This window comes from Zingiber officinale, chromosome 8A, assembly GCF_018446385.1.
Source record: "Zingiber officinale cultivar Zhangliang chromosome 8A, Zo_v1.1, whole genome shotgun sequence".
NCBI lineage: Eukaryota > Viridiplantae > Streptophyta > Magnoliopsida > Zingiberales > Zingiberaceae > Zingiber > Zingiber officinale.
In genome coordinates, this window is record NC_056000.1 from 441,350 (window position 1) to 462,045 (window position 20,696).

At 37.0% G+C, this 20,696-nt stretch overlaps 1 protein-coding gene, 1 long non-coding RNA gene and 1 pseudogene across 3 annotated transcripts; all 3 read right to left on the minus strand.

Annotated features, from left to right (window-relative positions):
- Positions 1 to 5,877: 5,877 nt before the first annotated feature.
- Positions 5,878 to 12,258, minus strand: LOC122011725 (homeotic protein knotted-1-like). Of its 2 annotated transcripts, none has more exons than XM_042568098.1 (5): positions 11,656 to 12,258; positions 11,485 to 11,598; positions 11,224 to 11,377; positions 6,737 to 6,990; positions 5,878 to 6,323 (listed from the first exon to the last, which is right to left on the minus strand). In XM_042568098.1, the coding sequence occupies exons 1-5, from the start codon at positions 11,965 to 11,967 to the stop codon at positions 6,108 to 6,110; spliced, it is 1,050 nt and encodes a 349-aa protein (XP_042424032.1). In that variant the 5' UTR covers positions 11,968 to 12,258; the 3' UTR covers positions 5,878 to 6,107. The 2 variants fall into 2 exon arrangements, with proteins under 2 accessions (XP_042424032.1, XP_042424031.1); XM_042568097.1 differs by having other exon boundaries at positions 6,737 to 6,996.
- A 568-nt stretch (positions 12,259 to 12,826) lies between these two features.
- LOC122009351 lies at positions 12,827 to 16,574 on the minus strand (annotated as a pseudogene).
- Positions 16,575 to 16,612: 38 nt separating this feature from the next.
- LOC122011828 lies at positions 16,613 to 17,003 on the minus strand. Its single transcript, XR_006120041.1, has 3 exons — positions 16,920 to 17,003; positions 16,737 to 16,838; positions 16,613 to 16,629 (listed from the first exon to the last, which is right to left on the minus strand). It is a non-coding gene; the product is annotated as an uncharacterized LOC122011828 (long non-coding RNA).
- Between the last annotated feature and the right edge of the window lie 3,693 nt (positions 17,004 to 20,696).

Sequence of the window (20,696 nt, forward strand, 5' to 3'; positions counted from 1 at the left end):
AGAAGCAATAAAAGGAGATGGTTGGTAGAGTGGAGAAGTCCCATTTAATTTGTTGAGAAGGAATTGGTGTGTCCAGTGTTGAGATTGTTCTTGGTTTTATAGCACCAAGAGAGGAGGAAGATGGAATTAAATAGAAGTGGAGCCCGCCAAAAGAGTGTCAGCCAGACTAGCTTAAGAAGGACAGGAGTCGGAGAAGAAGAAATGTTGATCCGATGAAAAGGTCACATGGAATCTCTGAGCAGTGCAAGGAAGGAAGAAAAGAGATCTAGGGATGAGGAGGAAGGAAAAGGGGAGAGGGATGCGGCGTGCGTGGGGATTCTAATTTCCAGAAGAAGACACTAGTTAACTATTTTTACGGGATGTGTTTTCACTATGCCATTTGATCGATCGAGCAGTTTGGAGTCAAAATTTGTTACTGCAAGCTCGTGTTGCTCTCTCAGTGGAGACCTGGAATGTGGACGCTTGTGCTTGTTCTGCAAAAAGGTTGGAACCGCCAACCTAGCGGCCCCCTCAACCCGGCCCCACAAATATGAGAGGGAGTAAATCACGGTGAATACGGGCCCAGTTATGACATGGCGGTCTCAGGTATTTAGCACGGACAGATATTGATGTTATCGCATTTGCTGCCGCAGACCCTCGACCTCTTGACTCATTCTGCAAGAATCCATGTCATAACCAGCTGATCCCGCCCGTGGGGGCGGTGCTTGTGTTCTTGCGGTGGCAGGTTTGATCCTCCACCGTAAAAGTAGAAAGCTAGCTGCAGCAGAGGGCATTTAGTGCTGCTTTATACAGTTCTACTATAGAAGATTCGTTGTGATTTATTATGATTTTGTTTTTTTTACCGCGACGTGTAAAATAATTTTTTTATTCGGAACTTATTTATAGTCATAATCACAATGATTGAGTTTCTAGTCATCGCTTTATTTATTTTTTATTATTCTTTTTTTTGGGGTCAATGTCATTACGATAGGCTTGCATATTATAACACAGATCGATAAGAGTTAAATTTTATTTTTAATTTTGATCATGAACTGTCTTTATATTAAAATATTAAACAATATTAAATGATTTTTTAAATAATAATAATAATAATAATAATAATAATAATAATAATATGAGAAGGAGTAGACATGACACACATATATATATATATACAGAATTGTTATCCTACGGACCTTTTTCTACGGAATCATACGGACAAACTCACGTGGCATATCTTTCTCGTTATTTTTTTATCGCGTCCTACTTATTTTCCTTTCCTCTCGTCGCCGAAGCCCCGATCCTCTCCTCCTCCTCTCGCCGAAGCCCCCAAAGCCCCGATCCTCTCCTCTCGCCGAAGCCCCGATCTTCGGCGAGAGGAGGAGGAGAGGATCGGGGCTTTGGGGGCTTCGGCGAGGAGTGGATCGGGGCTTCGACGACGAGAGGAAAGGAAAATAAGTAGGACGCGATAAAAAAATAACGAGAAAGATATGCCACGTGAGTTTGTCCGTATGGTTCCGTAGAAAAAGGTCCGTAGGATAATAATTCTGTATATATATATATATATATATATATATATATATATATATATATATATATATAAAAACTAAAACTGAGCCCCCAAAATGTTTGATAATAAAATTATATGAAAGAATCCAAATGTCTCAAATGAATCAGTTCTTGAGTTGAAATGGACCGTGGAAGAGCTTTAATTTATAAGATCAAATAATGTTAAATCGATGCTAAATAGAAATATAAGAAATGTATCACATAAATGAAATTGAGTTAAAAATTAATTCACTACAAATTAGCTACAAAATATTAATTCAATTATTAAATTAGTGACAAAATATTAAGTTGATCATTAATTATCGATGAAATTAAATATTCATTGTTAATTAACAACAAAATATTAAGTCTGTTGCAAATTATTGACAGAATTAAATATCCACTGCTAACTAGTGATCGAATATTATTTTGGTAGCTAATTTAGCGACAGAATTAATATTTCATCCCAATATTGGTCACCATTAATAAAAAAATCATAGTTAACTATTTAATTAATGACAGAATTAAATTATCATAGCTATGGAATTAAATTTCCATAGCTATTTAGTAATAAAATTATATCTCCGTCGCTAATTTTGTAATGTCATAGTTAATTAACGTGTAATTTAATCCCGCCTCAAAATAAACAATGAATATTTAATTCAAATGCTAAATTAGCAATGGAATTAAATTTTTGTTACTAATTTAGCTAGGAAAAAGAAAATCGTTGCTAACTTAGAATCATTAGGGTTTTCTGATCGTAAATTTTTTCTCTCTAATCTCTCTCTCCTCTCCCTCTTCGATCCCCGTAATTGTAGTTTTGCCGAGGTTGCAAGATCTGCCGCAACCTTGCGTTGTGCTCACAAGGTGGGCCGCAGGCTCTGCCCCGACCTCTCAGCTTAAGAGGTTGCTAGTTTGGCGATAACCTCACGCTTGGCCAGCCTGGCAGTGCAATGTTGGCCATGCGGCCGATTGTGCAGCTCTGGCCTGTCAATGGCAGAGCCACGTTCATGGCTACCCAGGCTACCGCCTGAGTAGCCAATGACAGTACAAGAAAGAAAATTATAGTTGAAGAAAGGAAAAAAAAATGAGAAAAATGGGCGGCTAGCCTTGGGCGATGACAATGACATCGGCGGCTAGCCCAGAGCGACGATGTTGGCATTGATGCTTGTGGCTCACATCCTGAGATTAGCTCGGGTAGTTCACCCAGGTTGGCTCCACCACTATGGTTGGTCAACCAAGCACGCGTACAACCCTAGTCGAACACACAAGAACATGTGTAGCCCTAGCCGAGCGATAGAGTGTGCAACAGTCCTAGCCAAGTAGCCCAGTGTCCAAGCGCAAGTGTGGCTTGGGTGACCGGGTGGTCATGCATGCATGTATGTAGTTTTTGGATAAATATTATCAAAAATTTTATGTTGTTTGTGCACCCCTCTATTTGATTATTGACTTAATAATATTTTGTGTGGAGGTTTCTTTATTTGACGTATTCTTACATTTTTTGAAGATATTCTATAATGAATGTTATTTTAAAAAACTAACAACGACACAGTAAAATTATATGAGAGATTGAAAGAATTAATTAGCAGATTTGAGTTGCATCAGAATAAAATCACCAATAAATTTTCAAAAGCTTTTTATACATTGAATAAAAAAGATAAACATGTTTTATATAGTTGGTTGAAAGAAAATCAAATTCCCTGATGGGTATACCTTGAATATGACTCGACGTGTGAATATGAACAAATTAAAAATATTTGGAATGAAAAGTCATGACTATCACGTGTTCATACAAAGACTTATTGCTATAGCTTCTAATGACCTACTTTCTAATAATGTTTGGTAAGAACTTACAAAATTGAGTATGTTTTTCATGGATTATATGATGATCAATATGTTTTGACTAGAAATAAACATTCCTCTTATACTATGTAAACTTGAGTGCATATTTTTTATCTATTTTTTATTCAATAGAACATTTACTAGTTTATTTACCTTACAAGACACAGCTAACTGGTCTTGTGTATTACAGATGGATATATCCATTTGAATTATTTTTTAGAAGATGAAAGAATAATATTTGTAACAAAGCAAAAGTTGAGAGGTTAACATGTAATGTTTATCTGGTTGAAGAAGTATATTATTTCTGCTCATATTATTTTGCTGATAATATGAAAATCATACAAAGCAAGTGTCTTTAAAATTCTAATTATACTCAACCGATAGACCTAGAGATACTTTCTATTTTCAAGTCTTCTAGTAAGTTAATGGGTGTATTTGTTTGTAGATGATTAAATCGAAAAGAATATCATGCAGCAAAAATATATATACACTTGAACTTTGATGAGGTTAAACATTACGTAAAGCGAGTTAACTTCTATATTCAAACATTTATCCCTTTATATTTATTTCTTTGTTAAATCATATATCTTAAAATTATCTTCCTAGACAATTTTATGAACAATTATAACTAAAAAATTCATTAATAGATACAAGTGAAGTAGAAAAAATTAGAGACAAATTTAAATTTATATTATGATTTGAAATCTATATAAGTTAAAGACTAAGGGGCTGCTTGTTTGGGGGGGGGGGGGTTTGGAATGAGAATGAAACTAAACTTGTGCTTGGTTTGGGGAAATGAAGGTGGGACCCACGGATTCATTCCTCTAAATAGAGGAATGAGTCATTCCCCACTAATATGAGGGGTATGGGTATTATTCCCATTTCAATAATATTTGCAATCATTCCCATATCCTTTCCCATTCCCTTACCCGAACCAAGCACCCCCTAAATTATGTTTCTTCAAGTGTATTATTAGCGAGCAATAATTTATATTATAACTACTTCTGTAGGTGAATGATCGTAGAATATTAAATGTGCAAGATGAAAAGATAATGAATCTTGCATCAGGATTTCTCCGTAATCTAAGAGTCTAGTCTAGTTGCTATATTAATGACTATAAATTTCACGTGGCACAATCCAATTCACACACACTGATCTATAATTCATGTTTGCATAAAAGGATCAGATCTTTTCATAACACTACTATTAAATTTGATTATTATAGTAGACTTGACGAAATCATTGACATTGAATATCATATTTTAACCATAAAAAAGTGTGTGTTATTCAAATATTTATGGTATGATTTAACTCTAAGAATAGGTACCAGAATACATTTAAGCTATAATTTAATTGAGGTTCATGTAAATAAAAAAATTCAACAAGTTTGAACCTTTTATTTTTTTAAATACAAGCTAATCAAGTTTTTTATTTTGAATATTTTAAGAAGAGAAAAAAAATCTAATAAATAGTTAGTAGTTTGTCGAATAAAGTCTCGCTCGACCATAGAAATGTCGAATTCCATCACGACTCAACTATGATGCATTGCAAAATGAGAAAATGTAAATACATTCATTGATTCACAAAATCAATTCACATCCCAATTACTAGTAGATGTAAATATTTCTTATGAGGAAATAAATAATGGAAAGATGTCTAATAGTGAGGGGTTTGATGTACATTTTAGAGTCTAAAAATGAAGATTTAGAAATTATTAATGTTAATGATTCATATTGTAATGATAATTAAAGTTTAAGATATATTTATTTTTTAGTACATATCAATCTCACTAGTTCTACAAGTAAGAAATTATTATTTTGACTTTATTATTATTTGACATGTGTATGTGTATACGTGTTATAATATTATTTTATAAACATGTCAAATATTACAATAGTAGATTATGACCACATTATTTTAAGGATAGTTAGGGATCCATAAATATGGATGCTATTATAAATATTCAAATAGGGGAGGTGATGTATCATAAATTATATGAATTTTGAAGTGGACTGGTGCACTGGTTCGTCTCTGGATGAAACGCCTGGGGAAGGTCTGATTTTTTATCTTGGAACATCCAATCGAACTTTGCTGTTTATAACGTGGTGTTGGGGATTTCTAGTAGGTGTACGTCCTGGTCCGCGGTTGACGTTTGGGGACAATAATCATAATCATCCCTCTAAACCGCCTGGCCTTTGATTTATTTCCAGTTCGTGGGATAAAAATACTTTAATAATAACATGAGAAGCATCCTTGGAAGTTCAACCAAAAGCTGTAGATAACTGATAAGAAACATATGTTAGGATTAAATAGCTGGAGTCGCTTGTAGATTCATTCACACAAGCTTTACATATAGTAGGATACTGGTTCTGTTTGATCATCTTATAATAAATTTCATTGGCAACTCTGTTTTTCCTTTTTTCTTTTATTTCACTGATGAACAAAAGGTGCTTCGATTTTAGTTAGCAAGGTCCATAACATTCCTGTAACATATAAAAATCACAATTCAACAGCTGCCAATGCAGAAAAACTTGAAACAGGAGGAGCTCTTACAGCTCCCCCTTAAATTTATCAAGTACATTTTGTGACGTCAGAAAACTTTCAAGCTATTAGTTACAATAGGCATAATCATATTCCAGGGGCAGTCAAAGAACACTACTGTAGTAGTCATTTACTGCATAATTCAGTGCTTATATATGCATCTCTGCAGACGACAAACCTTTGATAAATTAAATTAGCTAGGGACCAAGGCGGTAAAGGCCATCGCTTCCCATGAATTGCCCTTCCATGTACAAGGGCAAACCAGCAGCGTTATGTGGATGAAAGCTATCCATCACCATGAGTTGCATGTCCTCTGATGGTTTCCAATGCCGCTTCCTTTGGTTGATAAACCAGTTGTTGATTTGCTTCTGATTGAGGCCTGTTGACTCCGCTAGAGCAATCTTTTCAGATTCCTGATTTTTGTTATATATGCACAAATTTTTTTTACTTGTTTTAGAATGTTAGTTAATTAACAAGTTAAAACAAAAGACAATAAATTAAAGAGACTATTAACTCATAATGCAAACACCACATGCCACAGGTGCACCTTTAATTTAATTAATTTATCTATCAACTTGTCAAAGCTAAATGACACAATATTCCATGTTTTTGATAATGTTAATTATCGAGAGGTAATTGCATAACAAAAAGGTTAGTTCACCTGAATTATTTTTCCCTGCAAACAAAAAGTGATATTACAATATATGCGAGGAAGGGACTGCACATAACATACTGTCTTTTCATCTGGATCTATTTGGATTGCTTTGAGGATTATGCATCGACTAAGTTACTGATCATCATAAGGAAAAAAAGATTGAACTCATACCGATGGATATGGCCATTTGTAGTGCAGCTCCCACCACTTGAGTAGTTTTTGCCGGGCTTCCTTTGGCAGCTTTCCTTTCTTTTTCTTCTTGGAGAGCTCCTGCCTGAGGCTGCTCAAGTAGCCACTATATTTCTTTAGAAGATGGTGCTTCAGCTCTTTGTCTTCACCACGCGGGTCAATCTCCAGAAGATCGGTCTCTCCGCCGCTGGCATCAAAGTCTTCTTCAGACGATCCAACGCCTTCACCTTTTTCGTCTGTACCTTTTAATTAGGGGAATGCTCATGGATAGACATTTTAAATTACGATCTGGGAATATTTTCTGGCAATAGTTTATTCATGATAATTGATCAGGCAATTCCATCGTTCCAGTTGTATACTATTCACAGAAACTAGGTTGTTTTTACTAAGCATAACTATAAATTTCCAACTACTGTGGAAAAGGAGTGAGTTCCAACGCATTTAAATAAAGAAATAGACTGATTAAGATTTGACCAGAACTAATCAAAAAATTAATTTCAAGTCCTGATACTTCAAACTGATAACGTCACTATGTTAATCAAGAAACTTTTAATATACCAGCTGGTTCATTCATTGACCGTTATCTTTTTCACTTGCAGGTCTTCGTGGTCTAATCCCAAATTGCACAAAGGAGGGATTTGTGGAACATACATAAAGATCAGTTTCAGTCAGTTTCTAACACCTTAAGCTTTTTCGAAGAATGGCCACTGATGCGGTGCATGAGAAGTGGGTCAGGTGGATGACGTGGCCAAAAGTCAAGCCCAAGGAATGGTCAGAAGTCTAGCCCCTGTGGAAGTCAGAAGTCAGGTTTGCGTGGCCAGGGTCAGAAGTCAAGCTTGCGTGGCTAGGGTCAGAGTCTTAGCTGACGGGGCATTCAAAGGATAGGATTGTAAGTTGGACAAGATCCAACCTCGATAGCAATTAAGGGCAAGGCTCACAGGCCAGATATAGCTAAGGATTGGGCCCACAGGTTGGGCAAAGGCGTGGAGGGAAGGTCCTCCGGCGTAATACGAACTTAGTGTATAGGTCGGGACATACAAGCCACGGATAACAGAGAACAGAAGCAGGTCGGAATACAGACCTGTCGTACAGATCGGGGCATACAAGTGATGGATAACAGAGAACATAAGCAGGTCGGAATACAGACCTGACGTACAGGTCGGGACATACAAGCCATGGATAATAGAGAACAGCAGGTCGGAATACAGACCTGACGTACAGGTTGGGACATACAAGCCATGAATAACAGAGGATCAAAGTAGGTCGGTATATAGACTTGGTGCATGCTTACCGAGAATATAGGTCGGGACTTACATCCTCACGCCATGGAATAAAGGGATCAAAGAGTACAGGTCGGAACTCAAGATTAGCGGAAGCAGACCGATGCACACAAGTCAGGATTTATAACCTTGTGGCTCAGGATACTTGGATCGATAAAACGTACAAGTCGGGATGTGTTCAGGATGTGTTACCCAAGGATACAGATCAGGATTTATATCCTCATGGTCCAAGATAGACAAAGTTGGAGGCAGGTATACAGGTTGGGATAGACAAAGTCAGACGTACAGTGTGGGAGTAGGGATAAACAGAGCCGAACTAAGGTATATAGGGTGCGACACGTAATGCCAATAAGAGGCAAGACCGGTCGGGGTCTGCAATAGGAGGTGCATAGGACAGGGTTAAAAGCACAAGTCTGGAGGTGACGTCAGGTCAGGGTTAGCAAGATATCAGATCGGGGTTAGCAAGTGTAAAGGCCCAGCGTAGCGATCAGAAGTGAAGGAGGCCAGACACTACAGGACAAGCAAGCAAGGGAATCGTAACTGCATGTCAAAGAATAATCAGAGTGTCAGGGAATATGCTAACAGTTGAGGCTCATTACCCCTTTGATGTTGCAGTCGGCCTATGAGAAGGTGCCGCGTGTCATTCCCCGCCAGACAAAGCCTGACATCCAACATTCTCTGACACCCGCCAGACCCCAAAAACATCCGTTATAATATAAAAAGGGATGCTTTGTCCCTTATACAGGTACGCTTACTCGTCATTTTCTCACTCGTCTTTACTTTTCGTCCTTTCTCTGTACTTCTGAGGAAAAAGTACCTGACTTGAGTGTCGGAGGGACTGACCCGGAGACTTTTCCCCTAGTTTCTGGTCTCTAACGACTCGGGGGCTCGTCTGAGTATGCGCAGAGCCGTAACGTCATCATCCCGGTCATCACCTTTCGTCATCCGCTCGTGTGAACCCTTCCGAGGGGTGCCAGGTAGATTGGACGCTGCAACGATTTTCCGTCAACCTCCAGTACATTGAGGCCCGCCTTCATCCGACTCAACTTCCGGACGAGATCAGCCACCAAAACAAATATTTAAACATCTAGTTAGCAAGCAGGTCAAGGGATCAGGATCCTCCTAGCTAGGCTTGCATTCATTAATCTATGATCGCAACTGATCAAGCAATAAAAAAGACTTCTTAAGGCAGGATAGTAATTAATAATCTTACAGTAATATTCAGACTATGCTCTATAAGCTAAACTGGCTTATGGATAATTACTTACTATTTTTAATATGACTATAAATCTAGAAACTTCATATCAGAAACAATTTGGCTAAATTAACTCATTTCTAACTTTCAATAAGAATGAATATGAATCAGAAAAATAGTATCTTATGTTTACTTATTCAATAAGTAATTCATTAGACATGCGTGTGTGTCGAACACAGGTTGAGATGATGAAAATCAATGATGGCAATTTGAATGCAGACTTTTTGTGATCACAAAAAACATTAAACAAGCTCTTCCTAATTGTAAATGTCTAAAAGGGTCACAGGAAGCTGTTCGATACCATTACATTCACTCATATGTAGCAATAATTATCTACCTGCAAATGCATTATCTCAGAGGGAAACTAATGTGGGATCATTTCCACAAAGGTACAAAATATGGTTAACCATTAATTAACTGTTTGTTCGTGATTCAGATGTAATTGCATATCTCCTATTGCTTGAAAACTAGTTAATCGAATCGATTGAACAAAAAAAAAAAACAGAATGAATAATAGTGTATCTAAGTAATTTTAGATGTAGATTCACTTATCGAAGAAGGAAACCACATACATCAGAAACATAAAGCACCTCCAAACGCCGGCTAGTAGTTTTAGGTCAGTAATCAGTACGATATTCTTAGCTAAAATTAGGCAATCTGCTAATTCCATACACATTATAATCATAAACATGGACTAAGCATCTCCACTCTTGGCTATCATCGACAGAAAATAATATATCAATGATAATTGCTGATTCAACAAACATTTTCAACAATCATCAGCTAAGCAGTACAACTTTAACCAAAATTACACGATCATCTGAACTTTGAGGAAAAGACATTTCAGCTCTACATATGGCTAAAGCTTATCTTCATTGAAAATTCAGAAATAAGTAGCTTTAGTTAAGAAAAGATAGTCAATAAACATCTAAATGATTCAATGACCGATCTTTTTCTGCAAGCAATGAAAGAGGGGGGAAAAAATATTTTTTGGCAACTAAAGTAGGTTCGATCGACATGTATACCATGATCACCATTAGTCCATTATACCAATGAAACCATAATGAATAGTGTAAAATTTTGCTTTAACAAAGAACGAATATTTTTTCATGGAAAAACGAAAAACTAATAATGCATATAGAGTATAATGAATCTAAGTGATGCCATTATACATGTACTCAGTTTACTCAAAACACGCATCTGAAGACTTGCATTAAAAGAAACCAGCATGCGCCCTCCTTCATTTTCGATGTTACTAGAACCCCAAGCTAGCTAAAAAGATAATAGAGGTAGGGGAGCAGGAAAGGATCTTAGCAGAGAGAGAGAGAGAGAGAGAGGATTCTCTTTGGAACCCTAAAGATGACCCTTGTGCTCTTGTCTCCTCACTCACTAATATATATATATATATATATATATAAATAGCAGGCTTCTTTAACTTTCTCTGCACACACTCGACTCTATTGAACAAATGGCAACCCAAGGAAAGAGAGGAAGACGATGACCAGCAATGCTTCCACTGTGGGGGCACCTCTTTCTTCCCCAAGCCTCCTCTCCATTTGCCATATATAATAACTTCCCCACATCCACTGAAACAATATTAATTGTAGTAAAAGGTAAGGGTCAGCTTATAGCCTTCGACTCGGAAATAGGAGGAGTTTTTCCCATAGTAAATCTTCCACTGAAACAATATTAATGCATGTCGCCTAAATGGAGAAGAAAATGCACATATCGGCTACGTGAGTATTTCACCTGCCCTTCCACAGTGGCAGAGAGGTGAAAATGAATTATAAAAAATCTTCAATCACACTTGGAACAGCATATAACTATAACTCTCTCTCTCTCTCTCTCTCTCTCCTTTCTATGGAGATACCGAAGGCGTCGCCGACAAAAAAAAGATGAACAGTTGGCATATAAATGAGTGATTGATTAATTACCAGGAGAGAAAAGGCGGGAAGAAGAAGAAGAGGAGGTGGAGTTGTTGGTGAGCGCGTTGAACTGCGACTCCACGCTCTTGAGGAACTCCGTCGCCTCTTGTAACGGTCGATTTAGCTCGTCCCGGTACTTCACCAGTATGTCACAGTAGGCTTCCTGTATATTAATCTCATTTCTATTATATTTCTTAGCTTAATAAACTTTTTTTTTAAAATTTAATTTAATTTAATTTATAGGAGAGATTAATTGAGATTAGATAATGCCATGAACTGGTCGAGCTCGGGGTCGTCGGAGGTCTCTCGCCGGCAGCTCAGCCGCGACTCCAGCTCCCGGGATAACCCCGAGAGCCGTGCCGCCACATCAGGCGGCGCTCCTACCTACAGAAATATGATATTAATTATGTAATTTTAAAGGGAAAAAAAATTTTGATGTACCTTTTGGCAGTCGATATAGGCGGCAATAAGGGCGGAGTACTGGGGGTGGGACATGATCTTGGCTTTGACGCCACTGTCCTCCGCCACGGCCGAAATCTCCCCCTGAGACGGCGCCGCCGATGGCGGGCGGTGGAGATAGGCGGCGTCGGGGTAGTAGTTGTTGTTATGATGGCCATTATGATCCCCCTCTCGGCCATAGAAGGCGGCGGCGGCTGGTGATGAAGTTGGGGCAGTGGATGGGAGATAGAAGAGATCGCTCCCAGCCGCCACCGACCTCCCCGACGCGCCCAACTGCCGCGACAGCTCCTCCATGTATCCGATTCCCGTCTATCCAATACAACGATCGAGAAGGAAAACAGAAAGCCGAAAGCAAAAATGGAGCTGAAATAAAATTTGATTGCACCTATAAAACTAGCTCCTTTTTAACGCAATTTTATGAAAAAAAAATTGAGAGGGTTCGGAGAGGTTGAAAGGGAAGAGAAGGCTGGAAGGGAAGGAAAACAGCACTGGTTCTCCCAAATGGAATGGACAAGGGAAGGGAAGAGAGAGAAGAGGAGAGAGTAGCGTTAGAGAGAGAGAAGAAAGGGAAAGCAAAGTCTGGTGGCTTTCTTTTCCGATGTCAAATCAAGTAGACGGGAGATGGCTGTGCTTTCAGTGGCTACATGGCCTTGGCCTTGTATATTTTTCTGGGAAGGAATATTAATGCATGTAATAAAACCCTAATCAATGGTAACATGTCTGTAATTAAGATCGAGAGGAATGGAAGGAGGCGGGAGTTAAATCGAGCATGTGGTGTGGTGTGGTGTGGTGTGGTGGGACAGGGTGCGATTGAAAGCCAAGCACGAGCACGAAAGCACGCGACGATGACTCCATGCAATTCTGGTTCTACAAATTAATGAACACCACGGTTTAATTTTGGACCGGTCGGGGGGAGCGCCGGCAACCCATTGCCTTGCTTTGGTGTCTGACATGACCTCGATCCATTTGTTTAGTGTTGGACATTCAATTAGATTGTGGTCAAGCCTCCACCGTACGTGTATTCTATATCATATCTTCCCACACATCGATAATCTTTCCTAAATTATTTGCACCTCTACGGGAACAAGCAAAGATTCTTGATAAAGTTTACGCGTTAGTTTAGCGATGAGATAATTAAATATAAAAGATTCTATTAAATAAGCTATAGAGGCACCACAGAGATTAGAAAAACGTAACAATAATTAGGACATTGATCTAAGATTCTGAATATTAGAGCATCGTAATCCATAAGCACGATAACATAGTTCAAGGGCAGTGAAGAGGATGGAAATTAAACAGGTGGTAAACTACAAACCTAGTACATGCATGCTGTGCCGCACAGCACGCTTTCAATGATTCATGCCATGCAATTTAATTTTACGAGCCATCGAATTATAATTACGGTAATGTTAAATGGTCAGAATCTTCAATATATGCAAGTGTACACATGAATATTTTGGTAATATCATCTGTGTACATTAATTACATGCATGTATATACATGTATTTTAATTGGAGCATAAAAAATTTTAGCTGACCAGATTTTGACCAACAAAAATTATCATTATAATTAAATGGTTCATCGTGCATGTCAATGCACCAACCTTTTACCTTTGTAAAAATCAAGTTTGATCATGGAGAAATTATTTCACATTTGTTAATTTGAGCTGATAATTATTCATCATGCATGTTAATTAGTGGAGTCAACGTAACTCAACTATGGAGTAATTAAGTTAGTGGGGTTACAGGGAGAGAAGGTAATAATTAATTTATCATGAATATTTCAATGCAGACAACACCCTAATAATTTATTTTTAATTAACCACGCCCCTCAATATATATACACTGTGCATGTTAAATAGATCGTATCAGCTATGAACTACTAAGCGCCAATTCACTATAAGAAAAAGGCCTAACAACAACGGTTTTTCATCGTTGTCGTAGCCTCTTTCGGACTGTTGTTAAAGGCCGTGTTGTTAAAAGGGGTGCCCAAAGACAACAGTTTTTAACCGTTGTCTTTGAAGGCAAAGACAACAGTTTTACAACGGTGAAAAACCGTTATCTTTTTCTTCAAAGACAACAGTTTTTCACCGTTGTCTTTGAGCGTCTACCTTTAATAACAGAGTCTTCAACAACAGTTTTAAACTATCTACGACAACGGTGATAAACCATTGTCTTTTTTAGATAAAAAATAAAAAAAATTAATGCACAATTTTCCAATATTATAAATCATTCAAAATACTAAATTTCAAAATAAAATTTAATATACAATTTTCTAACATTCAAAAATAATATCTATAACATTCTGAAGAAATTTCATAAGCAACCAACAAAATTTCATAAGCAACCAACAAAATACAACAAAGCTATGACCAAGTGCTTTTGAAGCAAATTCTCCCCTAGGAAGGCTATCACATTATTTGCTCACTTCAGCTAAAATTGCATCAACATTGACACCATCTCCAGCAATGACAAGAACTACCTGACTGTCAGGACCATGTTCTGCCTGTAAAATTAGTGATTTTATAAAAGAAGAGCACCAAACCCATGGAACAACTATCCTTATAGCAATTTGAAAGGTTTCATTGTGGATTTTTATCAAGTCTTCAGGTAATAAATTCTAGCTACTGAAAATTACAACAAAAAACATTAATAACACAGGCACAATAGAACAAAAGACTCTGCACCTGAGAGAGTAGATCTACAGCTATGTGAATTGGATTGGCATGTCTATCGGCGATGACCAGCACCTCTGAAGGGCCAGCAGGCATATCAATGGAAACCATGGCTTCACTATTCTGCAAATCAGCCAAAGTATTCACCAAGGATCATTCTCTTCGTGATCAACAAAATGAACAGCTATGAGGATTGAACAGAAATTTAACTATTGTAGAGACATATCTCTAATACAATATCTATGAGATATATCCATACCAATTGAACACATTACTGGGAATCAAAAATGAAGCCACGACACTGGCAAAGGTTATCGGAATTAGGGAGAAACAAATAAATAACACCCAAGTTGATAGGTCAAAGCAGATTTATCTTTTTAAGTGTCAGAAAATTGATGGTAGATGATTTGTGTATTACAATTGGGCAATGATGTAGTTGTTTCCACTCCAATCCTGAGTCTAGTTTTAACCGCTCAAAAATGATATTTGCATTCACTATTTAGAGGCTATCAATGTCACAATTTTTTAAGCTAAGAACATAAACATTATTATAGTTCCCACTGGCTATGAACCTTTCTTGATAAAATTTGGTTCCTGTGTTTCTGTTAATCACTTTTCCAGGAAATAACAGTACCTGAGGTACAGGATTCAATTTTATTCTTAAGGCAGGGATTTAGCTGAATGATTGTTCCTAACAAATCTTATCTGACCTATAGCTCCAAGTTTCTGATTAACTGCAAAGGGAAAAGAGCTAATAGTTTACAGAAGAGCCAACTGATCTGTCATTTCATTCCTGAAAGATCTAGAAAGGAATGGTCATATTATCTGTTACATTTTGATCTTCTTACTTAACATCTTATCTTCTTCCAAAAATCACCACAAAACAAGATAATTAATACTACAGATTTGATTTGATTTGATCACTACATTTCCAGTACCTCATGACAAGGAAAAAATCATTTGTGCATAAGACTAAAACAAGGTAAGTAGATGTAATCAAATGATAAGAGCAATATTCATAGAAATGTGAGGCTACAGAATTATTATCATACCTGAAGAATCATTTTTGCAGCAGTAACATATTGATTTCCTGGCCCAAAAATTTTTTCAACCTGAAAAAAGCAATTAAAACATAGACGTAAAAGTAAGTGCAATCAATATTACATAATGCTTAAACCAAATGAAGAGGAGTATCAATTAAAAGCTTGACAGAAAACAAAGATTGAGTTAGTAGGGAGATCCTGCACCACAAGAGAATCTCATATAGGTGTATATTTGTTCATGTATGATATATAGGATTGACACAACAGCTAGAGGAGGGGGTAGTGAATAGCTGATGTCTGAAATACACAAATCAAAATCTTGAGTGCAAAGCTTAATTAAATGTTCGTTACTCAATGGAAATAAAATAAGCAACACTAGCAACACTAACTCCGTTGGTTCAGAACGCCTACATTCCAAATGTTTTTGTACTAACTAAATGAGAGATTCAAATATAGAACGCAGCAGAGAAATTTGCACACAATGCTCAGGGAACAAAATCCACCGTAATATAGTATCATATTCATGAAACAAGGCTTAATATATGTATATATATAATTGAAGCATGAGAATAATAGTTTGTGGTCAAGATTGCAAAAATGATGATTTTGTATGCAAGACAGCTCTCCTGTAAAAAAGTTTGTAAAAGTAGAAGATGAGTTAGTGCTAGTGTTCCTAGTTCCTACTCTTTCTAGCCAAGATGCCCACCTATCACTATTAAGTTTCCCAAAATGATAAAGAGATACCACCTAAAAATCAAGCTACATATACAAAGCACAAAATTACAATCCAGATAAAGCAAAGACAGAAGAAACTTGAAAATACTGCCAAACAAGAGATGCAGCTTTCAATGGTGAGGGTTTGCAATCAACGTATTAGATGTTTGTAAGGATTACCTTTGGGCAAGATGATGTTCCCCAAGCCATCGCTGAGATCGCCTAAGATAGAATGCATTGATACCATTGTGAGAAAAGACTTGTTGAAGAAAAAAAGAATGAAAAGGGTTAGAAATTGACGAACCTGAGCTCCCCCAGCTTTTAGAATGTGGGTGACGCCAGCTTTCTTTGCACAATATAACACTTCCTGTTGTCACATAATCATGTTAACCTATGTCTTAACATGGAAAACCAGTGTAGGGATAGTGATGATAGATTATTTTTTAAGGCTACCTTGCAAATACTGCCATCACGACCAGGCGGAGTTGCTAGAACAATGGTTTTGCACCTGACAATCTGTGCAGGCTGGTGCATACATAAATAAATTGAAAGTTAAACCAGATCCTTTTGCCTAAATGTGTCAAAATTCACTATGACTACAACATTGGATATTGTAAACAAGGATACTATACCACCGAGAGCATCAAAGCAGTTGAGGGTAAGACTGCAGTACCCCCTGGAACATAAAGGCCAACAGATGCAATGCACCGTGCTATTCTTTTGCACCTCACCCCCTATGCATGTTCATTCTATGAATTCAGTCACAAGTACAAGGAAAATAAACAAGAGAAAGAAGGCTAGTGCCTTATTCTTACTTTCATATTCTCAATCTCCTTCTCAGGAATCCTTTGAGCAGCATGAAATGCATTAATATTGTCATAGGCCACATCAAACGCTTCTCTTACTATAGGATCAAGATTAACAATGACAGAAAAATAAACCCACGGACAGCAGCTGGATCGAAAGAGAGGAGCTCGACGTCGGTAAGATCGGGAGAGGAACTCGGCGTTGGCTCGGAGAGGAATGCGGCGACACTGCCAGGCTGGGCTCTACACCGTGAACAGATGGTGATGCCCTAGTGCGAGGAGGCGGCGGTAGTCGAGTGGTGCCAGCGTGATCTGCGATGGCGGTTGCGTCGGAGCGACTGTAATAGGAAACTAGGGCACGGGAGAGGGGAAAGGGCGGCGGTGATTGGGAGTAACCGGCAGCACCCTCGACGGCTGGCGATGGCTGTGGCTTCGGGAATGTGAGGGTAGTGGCGGTTGCGTCTTTCGCGAAGAAGTCGCGAAGGAGAAGTGGGTTGTTCGTTTGAAGAGTCATAGAGAAGTGAGTTTTAGGTTTTTTTTCATGAAGTTAAAAAAAACTGTTGTGTTTTTAGGATTCAACAACATTCAATAGACAACAATTTAATAAAACTGTTGTATATTATCACATAAGCAACACCAAAAGACAATAGTTTTTTAAAACCGTTGTCTTTGACACATATTAGACAACAGTGTTTTGAAAAACTGTTGTTATTTAAAAAACACTATGGTGAACAACAACAGTTTTCAATAAAACTGTTGTTAAATGGAAAAAAGACAACAATTTTTTAAAAAATTATTGTCTATTAGGTGTGGTTAAATCCAAAAATTCTTGTAGTGATTAAACATATGCAAGTTGATTTTTTATATATAAAGGCAAGTTGATTTTAAGTAGATTGCAATCGGCCTGTGGACCATTCGGTGCCAATTATTGAAATCGATCAAAATGCATGAATCTTTACTTATTTTTATTCGCAGGCCACTAATATGTGAGAGCATTTAAAATGAATAATTTACATAAGAAAACCCTAAAAGGTCGATTTTGATGCAAAGTTCCTCAAAATGAATATTTTGATGTAAAAAAAAACTGAAATAAATCAATTTTGAAAATATCACACACGCTATATATAGGTTCTACATCTTTAGCAAATTAATTAGATGATAAAAGCTTCATCTCGTATCTAATTTGATGAAGCACATATTCGAAAGAGATGATGAAATGTCTCCGATATATTAAAAAAAAAACAAAGATCAATATGCAACTAAGACTAACTATCAGTAGTTGTTGGCATATAAACTTATTCCAAAGTCAAATTAACTTCTTTAACTATACAAGAACAATGCCAATAACAACTTGACTTCATCCGCGATACAAGAACAATGTCAATAACAACTTGACTTCATCAACCATGCAAGGGAGTTATCAAAATCAATTTGACTTCATATGACTTTTCATGAACAAAGCAAAGTTTAATTATCTTATTAAGTTCAATGAAATTCTTTATGACAAGAGTCATTAGAATAGAAAAGAACAAAATCTAATTATCTTGTGTTTAATGATATAATGTATTAATTGTAGAAGGATGTGGAAGCATCAATCTAAATGTATAAATAGAACCTTATATGATGAAGAATAGCAAGTAATAAACATTTCTCCTCATAGAGTTTTTCTCTCATTTTCATACTTTGTTACAAAATTTCTCTTACTTTCTTGTTTCCTCATCCTAGTTCCACCAAAATTCCAACAAATTTGGTATCAAAGCCATATACACCAATAGCTTAGCTTCAATGAGTTCCCTCCAAGTGTCAAAGTTAACCAAAGACAACTAACAGAACGTGGAGTATACAAATGGAGGCTCTATTAGGTTCCCTTGATGTATGAGACCTTGTGGAGACCGGCTACACTATAGTCGAAACAAGCGATGGGAATGAGCAAACGCTTAAGGCGATGAAGAAAAGAGAGAAGAAAGCTTTATTCACTATCTATCAAGGGGTAGATGAAGTCGCTCTTAAGTTGATTGCTCCAGTAACAACGTCACAAGAGGTTTGGGAGATATTGAAAACAGCATATGATGAAGTAGATAAAGTAAAGAAGATTCGCCTACAAGCCCAACGAGCTCAATTTGAAGCACTACAACAAGAGGCTTCAGAAACAATTTCTGATTATTTCTCCCGAGTTATCTATATTGTTCATCAAATGAGAAGAAATGGCGAGGAGCTAAAAGATGTTCGGGTCGTTGAAAATATCTTAAGGTCTTTAGACTCAGAGTTTGATTTCATAGTTGTGGCGATCGAGGAATCAAAAGATTTAGAGGTGATGGTTGTGGAAGAGGTTATGGGATCCCTTCCAACATATGAACAAAGAATATTGAAGAAAAGTGAAGGAAGAACTTTGGAGCAAACACTCCAAGCTAAACTATCATTCAAGTAGAATGAATCATGAAGAGGAGATCCTCAACGAGAAAGGGCTTCTACATGGAGAGCAAGAGGTGATCGTACTTCTAACTCCAATTGGCACACTCAAAATCAAAATGATGGAAATGAAGGGCATGGACATGGAAAAGGTCGGGATGGAACCCGAGGTCAAGGCCGTGGACGAGGTAGAAACACTGGATGAAGGTATGATAAAACTAAATATCAATGTCGTATTTGCAAGAAGTATGGACATCACTATAATAAATGTTAGTATAATGCTAACAATGGAGAAGAACAAGTGAACCTTATCAATAAGGAGGTGGACAATGAAGGACCAGTATTGTTGATGGCATGTGATGAGCCATAATCTATTTAGCCTATTACATGGTTCTTAGATGCAGGAGCATCAAACCACATGTGTGGGAAAAAGGAGTTATTTACAAAGTTTAATGAGAGACAAATAGACAATATCACCTTAGGAGATCTATTACAAAGGCCAATTAAAGGAAAAGGTGATATTTTGTTTGAATTACAAAATGGAAAAAAGGTATGCATCTCAGATATTTATTATGTTCCTGATATAAAAAATGATCTTTTGAGTATTGGTCAATTATTGGAGAAAGGATATGATATACAAATGAAAGACTTGACTCTTAGTATTCGTGATAAAAGTAATAATCTTATTACTCATGTCATAATGACTACAAATAGAATGTTCCACTGAAGTTAAGCATCAATGACGAGAATTGCTTCAAGACAAACACTATGGATAGTTCCACTCTTTGGCATCTTCGATATGGGCATCTAAACTTTGAAGCATTAAAGCTACTTCCAAAAAATAACATGATATTTGGATTGCTAAAGATTAAAAGTTCCAACCATCTATGTGAAATATATGTTGTAGGAAAGCAGCAAAGGAAGCCATTCAAAAAGTACAATCAGAGGCGAGCATCTTCACAACTTGAACTTGTGCACTTTGATGTTTGTGGACCTATCAAATCTATCTCTTCTAGAGGAAACATGTATTTTTTGACTTTCACTGATGATTATAGTGGAAAAACTTGGGTATATATGTTAAAAGAGAAGAAAGAAGTTTTCACCAAATTTAAGCAATTTAAAATTTTGTTTGAAAAACAAAGTGGATATCAGATAAAATGTCTACGAACTGATCGAGGAGGTGAGTACACCTCGTTAGAGTTTGAAAATTTTTGTAAAGAAAATGGTATTCTTCATTAACTCACAATGCCTCAAACACTACAATAAAATGGTGTTTCAGAAAGAAAAAAATCGAACTATTCTAAATATGGCTCAATGTATGTTGAAAGAGGAAAATATCCCAAAAGAATTTTGGAGAGATATTGTTGCTTGTGCTGT

Bases quoted from the DNA above. Each gene is read 5' to 3' on its own strand.
- LOC122011725 (XM_042568097.1), bottom strand. From the start codon at position 11,967: ATGGAGGAGCTGTCGCGGCAGTTGGGCGCGTCGGGGAGGTCGGTGGCG. The intron at 11,599-11,655 runs GTACATCAAAAT...ATATTTCTGTAG, and splicing joins CCTATATCGACTGCCAAAAG to GTAGGAGCGCCGCCTGATGT. The intron at 11,378-11,484 runs GCATTATCTAAT...ATTAATATACAG, and splicing joins CCGAGCTCGACCAGTTCATG to GAAGCCTACTGTGACATACT.